This window comes from Chiloscyllium punctatum, chromosome 40 (genome assembly GCF_047496795.1).
Source record: "Chiloscyllium punctatum isolate Juve2018m chromosome 40, sChiPun1.3, whole genome shotgun sequence".
Lineage (NCBI taxonomy): Eukaryota > Metazoa > Chordata > Chondrichthyes > Orectolobiformes > Hemiscylliidae > Chiloscyllium > Chiloscyllium punctatum.
The window spans coordinates 53,763,732-53,787,663 of NC_092778.1; the positions used below are offsets into that span (position 1 = coordinate 53,763,732).

Below are 23,932 nucleotides of genomic sequence, written 5' to 3' on the forward strand. Positions count from 1 at the left end.
TTAAAAAACTATTCCATTTACTATGAGTACTTTTTGTGTGTAAATGACTACAGGTCAGCTCTGCAAATGAAATAGCATTGGAGTGCTCATCATCTGTGGAAACCACTGGCCTTGAAGTTTAGCAAGTCCAGTTCTCCCTGTAATTGTATTTAAAAATACTTTCAAATCATGGAAGACTTATTTTGGAAGTCTGGCTAGCAGCAATCAAGCCATGTAGTAGTTCTTAAAGAACTGCTGTGGATACGAAAACATCTCCTGATGGAACAGACAAAATGCAGAAATAAAGGCTGATGTTGTCCTTCATTAAAATCTTCAGGAATCCCTAATACAGCAAATGAGCAAGCTGTTTTGTGGAACTGATACTGTAGTGTTAAATTCTGATAATTTGCTTGAATTATGATTGAAAATTCACTAATGTGATTTTCTCTCTTAAGTGGTGCAGTTGAATGCTTCTATTTTTCTTTAATTAACTTATTGAAGTTTATTTCCATTGCCGTGTATCTGCCTGCAGAGACGTAAGCCCTAGTAGAGCAACAATGAAATTATCTTCTAATTTAATTATCTAAACTATTTTAATTTCTCTGTATTCTCTGTCATAGTCATAACTGAACAGCTAGTTTAGGTCATAGTTCATAGATCTTGAATGTTTGCACTAGGCTGTATGCAAGACTCATAGTCTAGTCCACTTAACTGCTCATCGGTGTCCTGTGAAGTAAACCAAATTGGCTGGAGGTTTATGTCTTTAATGTTAGAAATCTTGGAGATTGAGTGGGCTTGAAGTCGGGGTCCCCTTCCAAAATGCTGCCTGGTTTATCGCTCATTGTTTCACCAATTGTTTGCGCTTTATCATTGAACATTGTGTGCAATTTGCTATACCGTTTCAAAGGGGATTAGGCATCAGCCATAAATGATGGGTCTGACTGAGGAGAGGCAATGGACTTCTACACTGAGATACATTAGAGAACTATCTGAGATTCTATCCTATCTAATACTAGTCTACAACAATTACCAAATTTATTCAATTTTGCAATATGCTAGAGTGGAGTTTGAATGCTCACTACTTGAGTTACTGGCCCCAAAAAGGGCTACGCTCCCTTTCCTTTTTTTTAAATATATTCTGTAGACTATATTCTGAAGACTATATTCTGAATGCTAATTTCTTGTGGAAGATATAATTGCAACATTTAGGTGCAATGCCTTTTGGGCTTAAACTCTGTATTTCTTGATAGATCACATCACCAATAATTGACCAATAGATTACTGTCTATGACTTATAAATTTAGAAGGTGGTCTCCTTTTTTTCTCCATTCAGACATCGATGTTGTGTCAAATTTTACTTGAAAACCAACTTCAATGTGGTTATACTTTGGCCGTTATATTTGAATTTAACATGTTTCTTCCCCAGTTAGTTACAATGTGAACATTTTCGTATTGTAAAATTTAGACTCTTGAAACATGGGCTATAGTTCAACATATGAAATCCCTGATTGTAATAAGTATACACTTTCCCTGGGATAGAAAAACTGTTGCTGTTCGACTTGTTTTTTTTAAATGTTCAAGAGCAGATAAAAGGACATTGCGTATTCGGAATAAATTCCTCCTTCACTATTTTGAACAAAATCCATTCTCTGTTATGACTTGTATTAATCCGTAACCATGTTACTTGTATTATTTAAGTTCATTGATCAAATTAAGATTGTTGCTTTCTTTTGATGATTCCATTTTATAATGTTGTATGAGGGCGATTTCGGTCTCAGCTTTGTCCCCGTTCTTTTTCTCGTAGCAGATTTCTTTTGACTTTCCCACTAATGGTCTTGGGCAGACTGTCCACAAATTCAATCTGTGCCGAAAACAAAAGTAGTTTCTGTTAGTGCACGTTTCTGAGCACTTCTCCCTCTTTGCTGTAAGTTTGGTTATCTAAGGTCTTGCATCTAAGCACTGAAAAGACCGTACTGAAAGTTTTACATAAAGCAAGATTCATTGAATTTTTCTACAGTGATGGATTTATGGCTGTCTGTATGAATATTCATGAGGTAGTTTAAAACTGCAGACAAATCAAAGTTTGAATTAAATGTTCAAAGGGAGCCATGCAAACAATCATATTGAAAATGACATGCAAACAAGACAAACACCTAACATAGATCCCCAAAGTGCCTGCAATTTACGAGTATCATGGCATAGATCACACTTGGCAAAATCATCTGCCTCTTGTTCGGAAACTGTGATGGTTTAAAAATGAGTATTAAATAACATCTCAACATGGTGACAGATATACCTTATAACTGGTCTGTAATAAAAATACACAGTACGATGACTTGCTATCATTTACCTATCATCTCAATGACTGAATTTGCAAGAACATAAGCTATTATTAACAGCTGTAATTCTATTTCAGGAAATTAAGTCAGGTAAAATACTGACCTTCCTTGGGTATTTATATGGTGCTGTGACTTTCTTGACATGATCTTGTAATTCTTTGATTAACTTGTCAGGATCAGCCAAGGTATAAGCAGCATTTTGAACAACAAATGCCTTCACAACCTTAAAAACAAAGAAATGTCATTCAAACAGGAAAAATACAAGTTTTCAAAATGTGACCGTCCTGCTTCAGGGCCTGTTAGGTGTTGTGCAAATGATGTAGCTGACTTTGCCACAAAATGTGTATTTTTTAAAATCCAAATTTTAAATCACTACATCTTTTAAAGGAGATGTAAAGGTGAGGTTAGTGCAGTTTCAGATCTTAATTACTGCTTCTGGTTTCCAGCAGTTGCAGTTTGTTTGGTTTTCAGATCTTAAAATTTCACCAAATGTGTAAGAACATAAATATAGCTTTGAGCTTCCTGCCTAAAAGCCTCTCCTAGTTGAAAACTTTGGGGGAAATTTTAAATGCAATTTTGTTAGGTCATAATTCCCACTAAAGATATCTGCAGATTAGTTTTAAACTCTCATTCAGTGGCAGAATTTCCTTTTAATAGCAAGCTTGTTGTTAAGCTTACCTCGCCTCTGATAGGATCAGGACTGCCAACCACAGCACAATCTGCCACAGCTGGATGTGTTGTCAGTGCATTTTCGACTTCAAATGGTCCAATACGATATCTGTAACATTTTAGTATGTTGAGTTGCATCATTAACTTCTCTCAAGCATTATTAATGGATGATGTTCATTCATGATTCACGTTTTTTGATAGTTTACATTTTTAAGACTTTTCTGGATATATTTTCACTCTCTCCTGTGACCTACTCCCAGTTTTTCTACTGCTGTCACTCTTGACACACATGCTGCTGGTTGGTATGCAAGAACAGCCTGAGTGAACGATCTCCTCCAGGAATTAAATCTTAGGAATACTTTGTACGTTATGCAGCTACTGCAGCACAGCTAATAAAACATTGTAAGCTTAATTTGTATTTCAGTGTCAGATACAATTTTGTGACTCCGGTAATCAGGGCATCGAGTCATGTATTTTTCTGTTTTGATATTTCCCTTTCCTTACTACAAAGCAAAATAAACTTTTCTGCTCCAGTGTGAAAATCGCATCGATTTTTCCAGTTGAAAATAGTTTCAACTTTGGTTATTCCTATACGTGTCTACATATAGTAGCAAAGGTCACTTTTCAACTACTTTTTTGATCTATTCAGCTATATAAGTTATTGCACACTTGTTTTTCTCCCATCCCTCATCACAAGTACGTACAACAAAACTATTAATTATGGATTTAAAAGCTCTTTAAAGGTCGCGCTCTATATTTTCACTCAAGGTTTGCGTAAAGATTTGTAGCTTGGGTGCCTGTTGTTGTAGTTGTGGATATGTTTGCCAAGCTGGGATGTTGATTTGCAGATGTTTTGCCCCCTGTCTAGTTGACATTCAGAGCTTCGCAGCCTCCTGTGAAGTGCTGCTGTACTGTGTCTTCCGGAAATTATTTGGTTCCATTCCTCTGCTTCCGGTTGCCGGTTCTGGTTATTTGTTGTAGTGGCTGGTATATGGGGTCTGAGTCTATTGCTTGCTGATGGAGTCCATGGATGAGTGCCATGCTTCTAGAAAATGTCTGGCTGTCCTCGGCTTGGCTTGTCCTATGATCGTTGTGTTGTCCCAGTCGAATTTGTGGTCCTTGTCATCTGTGTGTGTAGCTACTAGGGACAACTGATCGTGGATAGTTTGTGTTCGTGAATGTGAATTGCTAGCTGTCTGCCTGTTTGTCCTATATAGTGTTTGACTATGCACTCCTTGTTGAAACGTTCCCTGTCATGTTGTCTGTTCTGCTTGTCCAGGAGGTTGGCTATTTTCTGTCTGGCCAGAGTTTTGTCAATTGAAGTGAACAATGTGGTTACATCAAATGAGATCATTGCCTCATCCTTGTCTATGTTTATATTCCTGATGTTGTCTAGGAATTCCTGTGATGATTGTATGGCATGTTTGAATCCATTGATAAGATGTTTTAGTTTTTGTTGAAGTTCTTTTGCCAGTTTATGCGATGGAGTTCTATGGGTCTAAGTGGCACATCTGGTCTAAGTACTTTGGCTAATCTGTAAAATCTTGGGGTGCTGTTGCTTTCTGGTTATTAGTTTGTTATTTTTGTAGGTTCTGTAGAGTGTTGTTTATTCTGTTGGTTAGCTGTGGCATGTGGTCACACTCCCTCCCTAGGTGGATGTTGGTATCTGCAAGTCATTTTTCTGCTTTCTGAATCGACTTGGTCTTGTCCATGATAATGTCATTCTGACCTTGTCCACTGGTACTATGATTATGTTCTTGTCATTTTTGTGTGTTATGCTACTCCACTAGTCACTGTCTGCCACGAGGAAAAAGACTCATTTATTCTCACACTCTGTTTCCTATCTGTTTCCTTTCCTGATCCATGCTAGTCTATTGTTCCCTATTATATGTGCTCTAACTTTGCTCACTAAATTCTATGAAGGACCTAACCAACACCTCTCTGTTTGGTGTTGAGGTTGTTCATTTGTCATTGTTCTATTTAAAATTGTACAGCCTTGTTCACCGATTATCTCAAATACAGCAACTTATTACGTACAGAAATGTAAGTACTTCAGTCATTGCAGTTGTTATGAAGGTGTAGGTGTACTGTACCTTTGAGAGAGAGGAGACGGGCAAGGACTGAAAGCACCATGTGCTGAACAATTTAAAAATGAAACATTTGATTGACACAAATAGCTGGTACTGTGTTGCCATGGTACAAAATTAAGTTCAAGTTCAGCCGATCAGTTTAAATTATGCCCCAGATACCAAAATCCAATTGAATTTGAATTTACTGTTTGGGATGACATCAAACCAATGAAATGACCCGATATTTTGGGGTATAAAACCAGACATTTTGAACAGTTAAGAGCACCCACAAATAAAGACCGTCAGCAGAATAGCTCTGTGGAAGGCACCTGTCCATAAGAAATTTGTGCAGCAGAAGACCAAAGCTGATCTGGAAAAATCTACAGAGAAAGTTCAACATCCGAAGATGACAACTGGGTTTGAAGTTGATTTGCCGTAAATGCCCTCTTAAATTTATCAGACCAGTATTGTCGAGTGGGAGGTAAAGGTTTAAGAGAAAGGAGTTGTAAATAGCTGTTGTTTTAATGTTCTCTGTTGGACTTAAAGAATAAAATTATTAATTTTTACTTTAAATAGTGACCTCTGGGATAGTTCTTTGCCTCTCGAAATTTAATAGATTACCGTGTGAGGTGAGCTTCTGTGTGTCAGGTTTAAATCAGCAGGGGTGTTTATCCCAAGTCTTAGTAGCAATCAATCTTTACTTGAATTTGACAGTTTGATATTTAAGCCATATTTTAAAATATTATCATCAATATTTAGCACCTTAATAAATACCCAAATATTCTCTTTGTATGGTAAACTATAGCAGTCCAGCCATCTACTCTTAATTGTGTAACAGTAAAACATTGAGAAAATAAAATGTGGATATTTAGATCACAATACCCAGCTGATAAAATTATATCATCTGTTCTTCCATGAAACCAGACATATCCATCCTCATCCATTCGCCCACGGTCTCCTGTCAGATAATAGTCATCTTGTAGAACTGCGGCTGTTTGTTGTGGATCACCCTAGCAGCATATAAAGAAGTCAGCTCAAAGTTCAAAAGCATCAATGAAACTAGGAGCATTCATATGATCATGGCTAATCCCTTAACTCAATACCACATTCATGTTTTCTTCTCATATGTCTTGATGCCTTTAATATCTAAAAAAAAATCTTTTTGTTGAATATCTCAGTGTCTTGGCCTTCACAGCCTTCTGTGATTTAAAAAAAAAAATTCCACCGTTTCACCACCCTTTGAGTGAACAACTTTTTCCTGATCTCAGTCCTAAGTGGTCTACCCTGTGTCTTGAGACTATGTCCCCTGATTCTAGACTCTCCAAAAAGGGAAAACACTCCCTGCATTCCAGTCCATTAGAACTTTATATGTTTCAATCAGATCTCCTGACATCTGTTTAAGCTCTAGTGAATAGAGGACGGGCTGAAGAAATCTCGCTTTTTATGGCAGTCCTGGCATCACTGGTATCAAGCTAATGAATCTCTGCAGCACTCCCTCTATAGCAAGTACATTCATTTTTTTTGGTAGGGAGACTTAAACTACACACACTAGGTGTGGTCTCAACAAGACTCTATATCACTAAGCCACCACTACTTCTGAACCTAAATCTTGCAATGATGGCCTTCCTATTTGCTTGCTTCTCTTTCATTGACTAGTATATGAGGACACCCAGATTCCTTTGTACGTCCACAGTTCCCAGTATCTCTCCATTTAAATAATATCTTTCTGTTTTTCACACTCGTGTATAATTTCACACTTAACTACATCAGTGACTTAACTACATTATGTAGTTCTGCCATATGTTTGACCACTCACTCAGCTTGTCTAAATTACATTGAAGTCTCCTCACAATTCACAACTATACCCAGCTTTGTGTTGTCAATAAATTTGGAAATGCTGCATTTGGTTCCTTCATCCAGGTCATTAACACATATTGTGAATAGCCTGTTGTGACACTCCACTTTGTGCCACTGTGTGCCATTAGAAAAAAAGACTCATTTATTCCCACACTCCTTTTCCTATCTGTCAAACAGTTCTTGATCCATGCCAATCTATTGTTTCCTATTCTATGTGATTTAACTTTGCTGACTAAACTCTATGAAGGATCTAATCAAAAACCTTCTGAAAATCCACATACACCACACCACTGATTCTCCCTTCTATTCTACCAGTTATATCCTCAAAAAAAAATCCACTTGATTAGTCTAGCATGAATTACCTTTTATAAACCTAAACAATTACATCTTTCGTAAATATAAGCTTTGTAGTTTAAGATTACATTCTATTTTAATATGAGCCTTTTTCTATATAAATTAGTAATAGCTTTAGGGAAAATTACCAAGGTGTGAAGCATACGAGAAAGCATTTTGAAACACAGAGCATTTAACAACTGTTGAGAAAATTTGTAGCTCAGGTTGAGATTCTAGATGTAGCTTTGCTCACTGAGCTGGAAGGTCCGTTTTGATGTTTCATCACCATACTAGTAAAATCATCAGTGAACCTCTGGATGAAGCACTGGTGGTATGACCTTTAGGTTTCCTTGGGTTGCTGATGTAAGGATACTATGAGAATGGGTCATGTCTTTTTGTGGCTAGTTGACGTTCATGAACCCTGCTGGCTAGTTTTATGCCTGTTTGTCTAATGTAGTGTTGGTTACAGTTTTTGCAAGGTATTTTGTAAATGATATTAGTTTTGCTTGTCTGTATAAGGTCTTTCAAGTTCATTAGCTGCTGTTTTAGTGTATTGGTGGATCTGTGGGCTACCATGATGCCAAGTGGCCTGAGTAGTCTGGCAGTCATTTCCAAGATTCCTTTGATGTAGGGAGAGTGGCTAGGGTTTATGGATGTGTTTTGTCTGCTTGTTTGGGTTTGTTGCTGAGAAATCGGCAGACTATGTTTGTTGGGTACCCATTCTTTTTGAATACACTGAATAGAAGATTTTTCTCTGCTCTTCATAGTTCCTCTGTGCTGCTGTGTGTGGTGGTTCATTGAAATAATGTTCCAATGTAGCTTCGTTTGTGGATGTTGGGATGATTGCTTCTTAGGGTTCTTAGCAGAGACATTAATGCAGAGACTCAAACAAACTTTGGGTTCACTACGTGAATGACACCTTTGACATCATTAAACCAAACAAATTAGAGGAAACCTTCAAGACCATCAATAATACCCTTATTGGCATAAAATTCACTAAAGAGGAGGAAAACAACAATAAACTGCCATTCCTAGATGTCACAGTAGAGCGAACAGCCAATGGGGAACTTCAAACCCCGTCTACAGGAAAACAACACATACGGACCAAATACTGAACTACGGAAGTAATCACAAACGGAGCTGCATTATTTCAACGATCCACCACACACTGCAGCACAGAGGAAATAGGAAAAGCATAGGAAAATTACCTGTTCAGTGTGTTCAAAAAGAACGGGTACTCTATGAACACTGTCCGTCGATTTCTCAGCAACATACCCAAACAAGCAGACAAAACACATACAGAAACCCTAGCCACTCTCCCCTACATCAAAGACACCTTGGAAATGACTGCCAGACTACTCAGACCCCTTGGCATCATGGTAGCCCACAAGCTCACCAATACACTAAAACAGCAGCTAATGAACTTGAAAGACCCTATACAGACAACAAGCAAAACTAATGTCATTTACAAAATAACTTGCAAGGACTGTAACAAATATTACATTGGACAAACAGGCATAAAACTAGCAGCAGGATACATTAACGTCAACTAGCCACAAAAGGACATGACCCACTCTCACTGATATCCTTACATACAGATGAAGAAGGACACCACTTTGACTGGGACAATACATCCATGCTAGGACAAGCCAAACAGAAACACGAACAAGAGTTACTAGAAGCATGGCATTCCAAATGGAACTCTTATCAACAAACACATTGACTTGGTTCCCATTTACCAACCCCTTAGAAAAAGAACAGGAAATGAAGTCATCACAGGAAATGACATCGCCAACCCAAGGAAACCTAAACGCACAAATAGAAAGCAGGCCCTACCACCAGTGCTTCAGCCGGAGGCTCACTGATGATGTTACCTAGTATGGTGACGAAACGTCTGAAAACGAACCTTCCAGCTCAACGAGCAAACCAACATCCACAAAAAGCATTTGTTGAGGTCAGGCTCATACAAAGTTTAATGACCTTCTTAAATCTAATCTTTACCTCTTTGTTCATGATGCTTTTTATTATTTCTGGCCAGAATCATGCATAAACAGTAACTGGACAAATCTTCATTTTCTGGTGCTGTGCCTTTGTGCATAGGCTCCGTTTATTCAAATGATGGAGATAACACATGAGTTCACCTTTGCCCAAAGAGTTGGGCCCAGAAGTATTTTGGATGTATCATAGATTTTAAAGGCAATGTTAAAACTCAATTGGAGTTCTTGCCACAGGATGCAATGGGGTAGGATTATTGTTTGTAGTTTGGTGAAGAAAGTTTTAAAATTAATAAAAGTGTACCAGCAGATGTGGTTTGCATTCCAGCAATCTTAAAAATTGAATTCATTCAAGCTGTTAGGCAGTCTCTAATCTGACCATCCCAAGCAGCAGTTTAGATTCTTCTGTATACCATGTTGGAGGGAGCTGGTAAAAAGGGGCAACTTTTTTATGTAGATAGTGGTGCGTGTATGCAATGAGCTGCCAGAGTCTGGTACAATTACATTGCTGAAAAGGCATCTGGATATGTATATGAATAGGAAGGTTTTAGAGTGATGTGGACTAAATGCTGGCAAATGGGACTAGATTTATTTAGGATATCTGGTCAGTTTGGATGAGTTGGACCAAAGAGTCTGTTTCTGAGCTGTACGTCTGAGTCTATGAGCGAGGGGAACAAGAACTATTTTTGAGGAAATGGAAGCTGTCATTGACAAGGACACAACTCCGTTTCCTTGGGTGCAACTACAAGACAGAACCTCACTGAAACTGTTTCCATCAGGTAACAGCTGGGTGCAGCAGATAATTGTGAATTGTTAAATGCTCATTGGTCATGATGTTGGGGCAAGCTTCAGCCTCTTTTTTGTTTTTGTTTTTGTTTGTGTGTCTGTTTGCTTTCTATGATAAAAGCTCAAGTTTGTACTTGTTCAATTTCTTGTGTGTATGTTGTGTTCCCCTACTAGACAATGAAAGGCACAGTGCCCTTTCAAAAATGGCATGATCACAAAAAATGCTGGCCTTTCAATGGATAGTCACTGAGTGGTGAATTGCTCCGAGAATGCGTGTGGAAAATTGGGACCAGAAAGCTTTGTAAAGGATACCATGGGAATGGGGTAGGTAGTTACTGAGGCAGATTTGGAAAGATATGGTGAGAGAACTCCATAGTTCTCACAGTAAAACCCACCTAGGGACTCAGAAGTAAATAGTCAATAAAATAGAAGAGTTGGCCTTATGTTACTTTATGTCTCTTGGGCACCGTGATTCATGTCTGGAAAATGGTTATAATTTTCCCAATCAAGTTTTCAAACGTCTGATAAACTCTTAGTTTGGATCCAAGGAATCCTTTTTAAAATAGCTCAAAACAGCTTTTAAGTAATCACAGAAAGATGTCTCTATAAATGGAATCTTATATCTCAAGGAAAGATTTCAGATCTGAAAGGTCCTGCTGTGTGGTACTGCCAGTGAAGATTCCCTGTGATACAGATTCCTGAGATATTCTTAACACATTTTGAAAGACTTTTCCATCAATCAAATAGCCTGAATGAGTTCTAAAAACAAAAGAGAGAGGAATATTCCCTTTTTGGATTCTTGCCTATAATCCTGATTCTCAATTGTGTAAGAAAACATATTCAATCCTACAATGCATGTTATTGGGGCAGATACTTTGTCAGTGCCTCATACTTATCTGTAGTCAAAATAATTCTGCAAAAGTAAAGCAAAGGATCCTAGATAAGAATGCCTTTCACTTCCAGTCAGGGTTTTAGCAGTTGCAGGAACTTTTCACTTCAAAATCGTCTTCTATGATGTTAAACATGCTTTAAATTCATTTATTTAATTAAAAAAATATTTAAATAGTAAGTTACTTGAGTAATTTTACATTTTTTTTCACATTTCCCTTGTGTTCCATTTTGTTTCTTTCAAGACAGTTGCCAAAAAGAGTTTGAGCTCCTGGTTTAGTACCAATTATTGGTTTTAAAGCCCATTAGGGCAACCTCATGGCAATTGTTCTCTATGTGCTATTTGGACCAGAGCTGGGATGTCAGTGGTTCAAGGAGCCTAAAAATAAATTAAGGGGAAGTTCATGGTGGATTTACCTTTTAAAAAAATTAACTGAGAAAATAGTGGGGCAAACGGGAACATCACCACCTGCAAGATCACCCCTCCCCAAAGCCAGTCACCATCCTGACTTGGAAATATATCTCCATTCCTTCACTGTCGCTGGGTTAAAATTCTGGAATTCCTTCTCTAAGAGCATTGTGAGTCAACCTACAGCAAATGGACTGCAATGGTTCAAGAAGGCAGCTCACTATCACCTTCTCAAGGACATCTAGGGAGGGGCAAGAAATGCTGGCCCAGCCTATGATGCCCAACTCCCATAAGTGAATAAAAAAAAGCTGACAAATTTATCAGACTTGATGCTTTTCCGAGGGTTCTAAAAAATACTGGTGGTAAAATAGCGCCTGCAGGGTGGAAGGAGGACATACTTCTTGTTTCAAGGAACCTTTGACAATGTCAACTAGCATAGACTCATGTATAGAAGTTTATGTTGTCTATTGCTTCATAGAAATGGGCCAAGAGAACAGATTAGAGAAAGGGTTAAGATGGAAGTGATGGGAAAGAAATGTCAGAAAAATCTGCAGGTTCAATGTTTGTATGGTGGGGGGGGGTGGGTGGGGTGTGGGTTCGGTGCTACTATGGGGAGAAATCCGTGGAGAGATGTCTTGAAGAGGCTTGCTAAGAGAAAAGGGGAAATGTAACAAAGAGATTTGAACGAACCATCCCAGTTAATGTATGTGATTGAGAAGTGACTATGCAATGCATGCTTTTATATTAAAAAATATTGTTGATAATAGATTACCCTACCCCCCCCCAACCTGGTGAATGCATTTGCTTTGATAGCCACCCTACATATGTTCTGAAGAGTTTATTGAAATGGCAAATGCTCAAAACCTGAAACATCTCTGGAGCGTTTGCTCCACTTTATATGGGCAGTGTTCCATTTCTTACATATATTTGATAAGTATCTCTCAGTTCTGCGCTGACAAAATGTCAACATTGATCTTCCCCTGTTCAATATCCAGCCCACTACAAGGAAGAACTGAATCAATAGATTGAGAGCTAGTGAATGGTTTTTAACCATCTTTTGGTTGGTGCCAAAGGTCATCTCAAAACCTGACGTGGATTAAATGTACACCAAGAAAATATTTGCTTTGGTCCAGAAAATTAAGTTCTTATATTGAGATTTGCCAAGGATATGAAGAACACATCCATTTTGTAGATTTGAGAGGTCAAAAGGGTTGAGTAAATTTTTCTACAATTTCACTACATCACTCACCGCTAATTAACTAGCTTCACGAAATCAAAAAATGTCATATTCATCAATAAGCACAAAGTACATTACATGAAATAATTACAGCTTTCAGTTATGTAATAAAAAGATGGTTACTGTACAATGTATCCAGAAAAGAGGCCAAAAGGTCTAACGGGCTTCATTTGAACAGCGATTTGACCTTCCACTCCAGGAGGAACCACATTGTGATTCTCATCAATAATCTGAAACAAGAATAACAATTATAAAATGTGCAAATAGCAGCATAAACAACCACTTCAAAAAAATACAATTAGGTTGACTGCCCAGTAGAAGTGCTTTCTAGCTCAAATTTAGTATCAAGTGTAGCATTTACCACATACACTGTCTATGTTGTGCCACATTCTGAAGGAATGTTCACAAAAAAAATTGTAAAGAGTGTTATGATCTAGAAAATGGATACCAGATGAGTCAGTTCCCAGACTGAAACATGACTTGATAGACCATAAGTTGTATTTTTTGTAATTTGGTGGCCATGATGTTCAGTCACAGAATATATTCATATGAGGCTTCAAATGTACTTCGAACAAAAGAACATGAAGTTCTTAGACAAAGAAAAGCAAAGCTACATAAATGGCAATTTGAAAAGCAGCTTATCTGAAACAACAAAAAGAACAGTTCAACTATTTTCAGCTTTTCAATGTAGAGAAGGCAATGGCCTAGTCATATTATCACTTGACTATTAATCCAGAGACCTAGCTAACGTACTGGGATCCCAAGTCCAAATCCTGCCAAAGCAGGTGGTGGAATTTGAATTCAATTTTTTAAAGAAATTAAATTACAAATCTATTGACGACTGTGACTGTTTAAGATGACTTTACACCTCTGATAGGCTGAAGCCTGCCACAAACTAATGACAATTGTTGATTGTTTGGAGAAAAAAACATCTGGTTACAAATGCCCTTTAGGGAAGGAAACCAGGAAACTCCTGATCTAGTCTACATGTGACTCCAAGACCCATAGCAATATGGCTGACTCTTAAACTGCCCTCTAGTCAATTAGGGATAGACAAAAATGCTGGCTTCGCCAGTGATGCCCTCATTCCATGAATTAATAAAAGAAAAATTCTCAATACTATTCTTTACAGATATGCATCTCAGTGTTTAATTTCTCAGCCCAGTGACAAAGTTGCAAATGTCTTCCTGCACCTTTACCAAATTTGTTTCTCTCCATTACTGTCTCTCCCCAAAATGAACAGATATTAATCACCTCACTGACTTTTCCTAACCGCAACGCCCTGTCTACTTGAACTACTAATGTAGTTTAAGATGACTTTTCACCTCTGATAGGCTGAAGCCTGCCACAAACTAAACTGCCCTTCTGCTGGGAGGAACTTTGCCTTCTCAATTGAAACCTGATTGTTGGCCCTGGCCAACTGTTTCTTTGGTATCAACGAAATTTAGCTTTTGAAACACTTCAACAAATAACTCCGCAGCTGGCTCAGATATTTAACTTAAGTCACGTGGTTTTTTTGGAAAGACTGTTTTGAACTCGCTATTAAAATAAAACAACTTTCTGACCTTGTAAAAAGAACCAGTCCCCTCCAAAGCCAAAGACCTGTACTTTAGAATCGAAATTCCCAAATGCTAATACGTTAGAAACTTGCAGCACATATAAACTGTGGTGTCTTGCCATATTGCTGTAGCCTACCAGGTTCTTCTGGAAGGCTTGGTACCATGTTAGAATCCTTTGATTTCAAATTATACTGATGTTGCAGCACTGATGGCGTGATTGAACTGTGGCATTTCCGTGTTACACAAGGGTATGTCTAAATTGAGAGGTCCCTGTCATGTACATCTGAGGTACATTCTGATGGGAAAATATCTATTTCATTTCCACCAGGCAGACATTAGTGAAACCAACCCTACAGATTTTCTCAATGCATTTAAAACTTAGTTTATTCTTGTCAACTTGGCTCATGGGTATTAGCCTCACCTCGGAATTAGAAAGTAGTGGATTTAAGTACATTATCCAGGCTGGTACTTCAGTACAGCGAAGATGTGCTGCAGTAGTTGGAAAAGTGCAGAGGAGATGCTGCAGTTAACATCTCCCAAGACCAACAAAACATAAGAATTGGTCCCTTGACTGTTGTGTTTAAGGCACTTTACTGCCCATATATTTTCCTGTTTTGTTACAGAAGAGTGAGGAACCACAGTGAATTACCACAAAAAGTAACTTGTTGTTTGTAATGTATTCTGGGATGCTCTGGAGATTTCTTCAAGCACTGACATATTAATGAAAGCTCTTTTCAAGATTGGAAGAGGCGTAGCCTTTCAAACTGGTAGCTTCAATCAAAGAAAGGTCAGTCACTGCAGTGTACAGCATTAAGACAATTGGCATAAGAACCAGAAGATCCACGAGGATATGGAATGCACAATCTTAATTCATAATAAGAATTGCTTTTTTTTTGGAGTAATATGCTATCATTTCTGGCTGTAATTTCAGAAACACAATGAGCAATTGACGGGAGAAAAGATTGAAACTAAAACACTGCAGCTCAGGATTTGGATCTTTAATGGCTATTGAAAGGGAACGGATCGTTAGAACTTACTTGCACGTTAATTTCAGGAGCTGGCTTCCCCATTGAACCAAGTTTAATTTTCATGCCTTTGAATGTTGCACAGAGCAAAACCTGTACGAAAGCAAAGCAAAAACTGTTATAATCTGCATTTAACAGTCCAAAGCAGGATAAAGTATGTCCCAGATTAATTTTAGTTAATCATTGCTAAAGAATATAACCGCAGTTGTCAGTGGAGGATTGCTGGCCATAGATCTCATAAAACTGGATAAACATCAGCAGATCTGTAACTGCACATGGCTTTGTCTGTGCTGTGGTTGACTGTACTCAGATCCACAGAATACAACAACCACAAATTGATTCTAAACTGTTCACCTTACTCAAACGATAGCAAATGTTAGTGTGAAAAAAAAATCAGCTGCCCTGGGAATGAACATTACACAAAATATGCAGACGTGGCCCATTTTTCAGCATTAATAAATAACACTTTGACAGAGATTATGTTGGTTTATGTATATTCTGTCCTCCAAAGGGACTAATTTCGTTCACAGAAAAAAATGGGAGTTGGCCTCTATTCCTGTAGGAAACAAAATAACACTGACGCCATACAAATGCCAGGGACTGACCATCTCCAAGAAAAGACAATTAACCATCGCCCTTTGATAGTCAAGATCATTACCATCACTGAATCCCTCACTATCAACACCCAAAGGACTAGCATTGATCAGAATCTGAACTGTACTGGCCATATAAATACTTGGCTACAAGAGCAGTTTGAAGGCTAGGAATACTGCCATGGATAACAGACCTCCTGATGATGCAAAGCCTGTCCACTATCTAGAAGACACAAGTCAGGAGTGTGATTGAATACTCTCTACTTGTCTGAATGTGTGCAGCTCCAACAACATGCAAGAAGCTTGACACCATCCAGGTCAAAGCAGCCCAGTTGATTGGCACTACATCCACAAATATCCACTCTCTTCACTGCTGATGCTCAGTGACAGCAGTGTGTACCATCTGCCAGATGCTCTGCAGAAATTCACCAAAGATCCTCAGACAGCACCTTCCAAACATAACCACTACAACCTTGAAGGACACAGCCTGCAGATATACGGAAACACCACCACATGTGTAAGTTCCCCTCTAAAAGCCACTCACCACCTTGTCTTGGAAATTTATTGCCATTCCTTCACTGTCGCTGGTCAAAATTCTGGAATTCCCTCCCTAACAACATTGTAGGTTTACTTACAGCATATGGACTGCAGTGGTTCAAAAAGACAGCTCACCAGCACCTTCTCAAGGGCAACTGGGAACAGGCCATAAAGGTTAGCTCAGCCAATTACACCCATACCCACAAGGGAATAAATAAATAACACGTTGACAAAGATTACCTTAATAAATATACATACATTCTGCACTCGAGGATCTAATTTCATTCACAGACAAAACAGGGGAATTCGCCTATATTACTTCCTTTGACTGCAAAGTAAACTGCAATAAATGCTAGCCCAACCAGTGATGCCCATGAATAGAAAAGTAATGCGTACCTGTATTGTTGTGTAGTATAATATATTGCAGCATGTTATTCCACAGTCTACAATTTGCAAATCATGTTGCAAGGCTTCTGAAATCTGCTGAGATATTATTGCTATATTTGCATTCTTCGAGTAATTCTAATGTAAATAATACTGATAACACAGAACTTTTGATCTGACAGCCAGGCAACTATTGTTGGCTTACAAGCAGCAGAAATGGATGAGGAGATTATAAAATGCATTTCACTTCAAAAGGTGATAACATTTCTCCATCTTTCTGTTACAGTCTGCTTCTATCAATCCCGACATTTTGAGCACAATAAATAATTGAATGAAAACAACATAATTTTGTCAATAAATAGAAATAATATTGTGGTTCATTTGAATTAAGAAAATTCAGATTTGAAGTAGAGAGCAAAAATGTTGGCACTACCTACACAGCTTTCTAACTTCCTTAAAATAAACAGAAGTATGTGGCTGAAATCATTGAATGACTGTAACATCCCATCAGCCACCATTGGCAGTAAGTTCTGTCATTATGCTTAAGCTTTCAAGAACATTTGTGTCCAATTTATAGCACAGTTGTTAATCACTTTCAAATATATCATTTTCTGGACATTTTCATCATAAATAACTACATTCTGAGTTCTGTTTAAAATTCCACTACTACAGTGTTGATTTGCATAGCTCTATTTAATCTTAATGAACCAGCTGTTAGCATCATAAATGGGAGGGCTGAGCAAACCAACACTGAATTAAATGGACTTGGGGTATGTTTTAAATGCACAAACACATTTCCAAACATTGGTGTAACTTGAGTTATTACGGGAAACCAGATAATTTCAGGAATATAATGCAGGTGAAACAATTCTGAACAAAGAAATATAAAGTAGTGGTGTACAAGTTGAAAGCGTATTGCACTTACACTGAAACAACTGCCATAGAACAGGTTATATATCAGTCATAGCTGAGAAATAAATGCCCTAGTCGTGTCACAAATATTGTCCTCTTAAATAGCAAAGGGACAATTTTCTTCAAAGAAAGCAGTCAGCAGAACATTAACAGTTGGGAGCTCCGATTGGCCAATTTCCTGGGTTCAGGCTTATAGAGTCATAGAACTATACAGCATAGGAATAGACCCTTCGATCCAACCAGTCCATGCTGACCATAATCCCAAACTAAATTAGTCCCGCCTGCCTGCATTTAGCACACATTTGCCACATTTCTTATTTTTATACTTATCTAAAATGTCTCTTAAACGCTGTAACCAAACCCACATCCATGACTTCCTATGGAAGTTCATTCCACACATGAACCAGTCTCTATGTAAAACAATTGCCCCCGTGGCTTTTTAAAATCTTTCTCCTCTCACCTTAAAAATATGCCCTCCTAGTCTTGAAATCCTCCACACTAGGGAAAAGACACCTGCATTCACCTTATCTATACCCCTTATTTAAATAATTATAGCAGTATTGAAAAGTCAGTTTCAGGAGAAGAGCAAATTATGTGGAACATTAGCATTTGCTGCAGTATAACATGACCAGTCACCTCTGGGCAGTTGAAGATTGTTATAATCACAATGAGAAGTCCTTGGTATCAACCACCTGTAGTTGGGAGGAAGAGTATTGCTACTAATCCTTATTCCAATGTTAGATAGGGGCTTTCTAGTGGTCTATGGGGAAAGATAAATCATGGATAAGAGAAGAAGCCCATGTCTTAGATAACAAGCTGCAATTTATTACACCTCAACAACTATCTACAGGTTACGTCCACTCTTAATACTAGTGTACTTCAGGGAAGGAAATCAGCCATCCTTACCTGGTCTGGCCTCTATGTGACTCTTGGCGATGTAGTGACTCTTAACTGTCCCCAGGCAGTCAGGGATGGGCAATAAATGCAGACCTACGCAATGACACCCACATCCCATGAAAGAATTTTTAAAAATCTATGACTAACAAGAATTATTAAAACATGTGTCCCTAGCAAGAGACTGAACCTGATTTCAACAGCTGTCAGCTCGAATGTCTTAAACTGTGCAGTGCTCCTCTCAGCAGTTCTGTTAGATTTCAGAGTGGACAGTGTTTCAGTTTAGCTCAGTCGAGCCCTTTTACATCTGTCACAGAAATCAAGAGTTTTCAAATAATTAAACACAGGAGTAGAAATTGGGGGCAGCACCCTTTGGGGGCAGTGGAATAGAATGCCCTCTTGATGAGTTTGGCAGCTCACCCAGATTGGAGCAGAAGGTGTAGTGTGCAGATATAGCCACTTCTGCCTGAGTAAACCAAGGGTGGGAAAGCTGGTAGTTGGGCTTTCAGCCTGCCACTGTAGGTATTCAACTAACAGTTGGTGAGGAGGTTACCATGAGGGAAGACCAAAAAATAAACGCTGTCATGTTTGGGTCCCCAGATTGGGGTCCCTTGTTTAAAGACACCACTGAGTGCCTGACTGAAAGACTGAGCAATGAGAAAGTGGGGAGACATCTGAAAGCCCTTGACTCTGATCTTCCTACTATGCTGAACCCATCCTAAACACCTGTTGGCAACCTAATTTGCCTCAGGCCTGGCATCCCTTGGCAATCTTTTGGTGGCATTGATGGTGATCTGCTGGTCTGATTGATGACCAGCTTTGTGGATTTCCACTACCACGCTCTTTTATTCCAATGAAAGAAGCAATGCTGGCCACTTGTAAGCCTGATGTGCAATTAATGTGGTAGGCCTTCCCCAAAAGAGGAACCCTGAGTATCCTGCTGGTTTCCAGATGGCGGCAAGGATTAAATTACAAAGATTAAATTCCTCTCTCACTCTCTCCTTTCAAACAAACACCCACAGTGACACTGCACCTGGGACATATGCTCAAGTCCTGCTTTGCAATTACACAAAATGACAGATCATTTTGTACAACACTCCCATGTAGGTCTTCTGCTAGTTCTGATGGAAAATCCCAGAAGTGATGAGCCAGCCATTGAGCAGATAGTTAGTGAAAGAACAGAAAGTTCCCCAGTCCAACTTCTTGTTTATAACATTTGGGAGTCAATTGCTCCAGGGTAAACTATGTCCAATTATATCTATTATGCCAGGTGTAAGCCCAATTAAATTGCAGCATCTAGACATAATGGTGGCGCACAATAATGGCTCACTGCTTCCTATAAGAAATGTTAATTGTTGTTCCAATATACTGTAACCTCTGAAGAATACACTTCCTACATTTCTATACAACAGAAGAAACCATACTTACAGGAAACAGGCATTTCAATTCCTTGTTTACGATCCAATATTCTGCTCTGATTTAACGATTTCAATCAAATACTCCAGTCAGAGATTCCATATTGGCAACTATTTATAAACAGCATTTTATGTGATATTCAACGAAAGTGTTTTGTTTCTGTTTAATTAGGAAGCTTAAACTTCAGAGTATTCATTGAAATTCTTTCTCCATATTTAAAAGGAGTCGGGTTTGCATATTTCTGTCAGTCAATGCTGCAGGAACAAAGCAACATATTGGCTGGGTTTGTTTTTAGCCAGCAGAGGGCACCCACAGCTGAATCCCTGAGATTCTGACTTACTGGAGGATCAAATTTGATTAGATGACTTACCGTACAGTATGGAAACAGGCCCTTCAGCCCAACCAGTCCACACCGACCTTCCAGAGAGTAACCCATCCAGACCCATTCCACCCCAACTACTGCACCTAACACTTTAGGCAATTTAGCATGACCGATTTTTCTGATCTGCACATCTTTTGGATTGTGGGAGGAAACCAGAGCACCCGGAGAAAACCCATGCAGATGTGGGGAGAACATGCAAACTCCACACAGACAGTCACCTAGGGCAGGAATTGAATCTGGCGCTGTGAGACAGCAGTGCTAACCACTGAGCCACTGTGCTGTCCACAAAGAGATTTGGAAAATGCAGTGGCTTGTATTACAAACTGAAACAACCTTCTGATCTCATTCTCTCTGCATTAGGCCCATTCTGGGCACCTGGGTGCTGACTGAGAGTCTCTTGCCCATTTGTGGGCTCACCCTCTTACCACTGCAGAAATTAGGGTCACAGGTATGTGGGAGGTTGAAGGGCAAGTTACATCTGGAATGTATTGAAAGGAAGTGTCCGGGAGAGTGTTGGGAGGAGATAGTTTCTCCCCTTGCATGCCTACTGGGCACCACCCTATTTCCTCTCTGAGGCCATGGTCCCTTGTAACCCTCTCACCTTGCCATTCATGCTGAGTGCTCATGGCTATAAGGGCAGGTCTGAGTATATATCAAGCAGCACTGATTATTCTGAAGGATCTAGGTCTCCAAGGTAGCTGTCACTATTCCCACTCATGGTGAAGGCCAAGTACATCCATGCTGGAGCCATCATAGGAGTGAGACTCCTCCATTCTCATTCTAGCCTATTAGGTGCCTGTGGCCGTGTTGCCTGATATTCCTCTCTCTCTCTCTCTCTCTCTCTGCAGGTTGACCATCTCAATTCGGGCTGAGTACAGGACATAGACATCTTCTGTATTGGCCTGAGCAAATACCTGATCTCTGGGAGTCTACTCAGTGTCAGTGACCTCAGGCACTGCTTCCTCCACTGACTGTGAAGTGGTGCTAGTCATGTGCTCGCTAGAATGTGCCTAAGTCTAAGTGAAATAGAATGCCCACAAAGGTGAAGGTCTATCAACTGGTGGAGGGAGCCAGTGAATGACTCATCAGTATATATCCTCTGAGGGTTTATTGACTTCCTCCTCAGAGCTGTCAGTGGAGCAGAGATGTTTGGAATGTAGCTTCCTCCTTGCTAGGTTTGCTGAGTGCAAGTTGAAATAATACTTAGCCAGGCGGTTTCACATTTCATATGAAATCTGGTGTCCCTGACAGCACAGTACCAGAGTGGCAGCCTTGATTTCTTTTTGTGCTCAAAACCTGGGCTGTCGCTTGAACCCACAACATTCTGAAGGACCTGGTAGGTATAGGGAATGCTGGATGACTAAAGAAATTGAGGGTTTGGTTAAGAAAAAGAAGGAAGCATATGTCAGGTATAGACAGGATAGATAGAATGAATCCTTAGAAGAGTATAAAGAAATTAGGAGTATACTTAAGCGGGAAATCAGGAGGGCAAAACAGGGACATGAGTAGCTTTGGCAAATACAATTAAGGAGAATCCAAAGGGTTTTTACAAAGATATTAAGGACAAAAGGGTAACTAGGGAGAGAATAGGGTGCCTCAAAGATCAGCTAGGTGGCCTTTGTATGGAGCTACAGAAAATGGGGGAGATACTAAATGAATATTTTGCATCAGTATTTACTGTGGAAAAGGATATGGAAGATATAGACTGTAGGGAAATAGATGGTGACATTTTGCAAAATGTCCAGATTACAGAGGAGCAAGTGCTGGATGGCTTGAAACGGTTGAAGGTGAATAAATCCCCAGGACCTGATCAGGTGTACCCGAGAACTCTGTGGGAAGCTAGAGAAGTGATTGTTGGGCCTCTTGCTGAGACATTTGTATCATCGATAGTCACAGGTGAGGTGCCAGAAGACTGGAGGTTGGCAAACGTGGTGCCACTGTTTAAGAAGGGCGGTAAAGATAAGTCAGGGAACTATAGACCGGTGAGCCTGACCTCAGTGATGGGCAAGTTGTTGGAGGGAATCCTGAGGGACAGGATGTACATGTATTTGAAAAGGCAAGGACTGATTCGGGATAATCAACATGGCTTTGTGTGTGGGAACTCATGTCTCACAAACTTGATTGAGTTTTTTTAAGAAGTAACAAAGAAGATTGATGAGGGCAGAGCAGTAGATGTGATCTATATGGACTTCAGTAAGGCGTTCGACAAGGTTCCCCATGGGAGACCGATTAGCAAGGTTAGATCTCGTGGAATACAGGCAGAGCTAGTCATTTGGATACAGAACTGGCTCAAAGGTAGAAGACAGAGGGTGGTGGTGGAGGGTTGTTTTTCATACTGGAGGCCTGTGACCAGTGGAGTGCCACAAAGATTGGTGCTGAGCCCTCTCCCTTTTGTCATTTACATAAATGATTTGGATGCAAGCATAAGAGGTACAGTTAGTAAGTTTGTAGATGACACCAAAATTGGAGGTGTAGTGGACAGTGAAGAGAGTTACTTCAGATTACAACAGGATCTGGACCAGATGGGCCTATGGCCTGGGAAGTGGCAGATGGAGTTTAATTCAGATAAATGCGAGGTGCTGCATTTTGGGAAAACAAATCTTAGCAGGACTTAACCACTTAATGGTAAGGTCGTAGGGAGTGTTGCTGAACAAAGAGACCTTGGAGTGCAGATTCATAGCTCCTTGAAAGTGGAGTAGCAGGTAGATAGGATAGTGAAGAAGGCGTTTGGTATGCTTTCCTTTATTGGTCAGAGTATTGAGTACAGGAGTTGGGAGGTCATGTTGCAGCTGTACAGGACATTGGTTAGGCCACTGTTGGAATATTGTGTGCAATTCTGGTCTCCTTCCTATCGGAAAGATGTTGTGAAACTTGAAAGGGTTCAGAAAAGATTTACAAGGATGTTGCCAGGGTTGGAGGATCTGAGCTACAGGGAAAGGCTGAACAGGCTGGGGCTGTTTTCCCTGGAGCGTCGGAGGCTGAGGAGTGACCCTTATAGAGGTTTACAAAATTATGAGGGGCATGGATAGGATAAATAGACAAAGTCTTTTCCCTGGGGTCGGGGAGTCTAGAACTAGAGGCTATAGGTTTAGGGTGAGAGGGGAAAGATATAAAAGAGACCTAAGGGGCAACGTTTTCACACAGAGGGTGGTACATGTACGGAATGAGCTGCCAGAGGATATGGTGGAGGCTGATACAATTTCAACATTTAAGAGGCATTTGGATGGGTATATGAATAGGAAGGGTATGGCGGGATATGGGCTGGGTGCTGGCAGGTAGGACGAGATTGGGTTGAGATAGCTGGTCGGCCTAGACAGGTTGGACCGAAGGGTATGTTTCCATGCTGTACATCTCTATGACTCTATGACCTGCGGCACCAAGGTAACCGCCATTATTTCCATGCTGGAGTGCCAACTATGTCTATGCTGGAGCCACCATAGGAGTGAGTCTCCTCCATTCTCAGAGGTCACATGACACCAGGTTATAGTCCAACTGGTTTATTTGAAATCACAAGCTTTCAGAGCGTTGCTCCTCACCTGACAAGCACGCCGAAAGCTTGTGATTTCAATTGGGCCGTGGTGTTGTGTGAATTCTGACCTTGTCTGCCTCAGTCCAACACCAGCACCTCCACATCATTGTGGAACAGAGGCAAGAATGCTATAAATTTGTT

The 23,932-nt window shown here is 39.7% G+C and overlaps 1 protein-coding gene across 2 annotated transcripts in view; it reads right to left on the reverse strand.

Annotated features, from left to right (window-relative positions):
- Nucleotides 1–1,131: 1,131 nt before the first annotated feature.
- Nucleotides 1,132–23,932, reverse strand: part of LOC140464622 (acyl-coenzyme A synthetase ACSM3, mitochondrial-like) — a 53,510-nt gene continuing 30,709 nt past the window's right edge. For both annotated transcript variants that reach the window (XM_072559935.1, XM_072559933.1), the window contains 6 exons: nucleotides 15,157–15,237; nucleotides 12,689–12,790; nucleotides 5,939–6,066; nucleotides 2,997–3,096; nucleotides 2,422–2,541; nucleotides 1,132–1,840 (listed from right to left, as the gene is read on the reverse strand). In XM_072559935.1, the coding sequence (XP_072416036.1) occupies nucleotides 1,754–1,840; nucleotides 2,422–2,541; nucleotides 2,997–3,096; nucleotides 5,939–6,066; nucleotides 12,689–12,790; nucleotides 15,157–15,237 (618 nt within the window). In that variant the 3' untranslated portion in view covers nucleotides 1,132–1,753. The remainder of the gene's footprint in view (nucleotides 1,841–2,421; nucleotides 2,542–2,996; nucleotides 3,097–5,938; nucleotides 6,067–12,688; nucleotides 12,791–15,156; nucleotides 15,238–23,932) is intronic.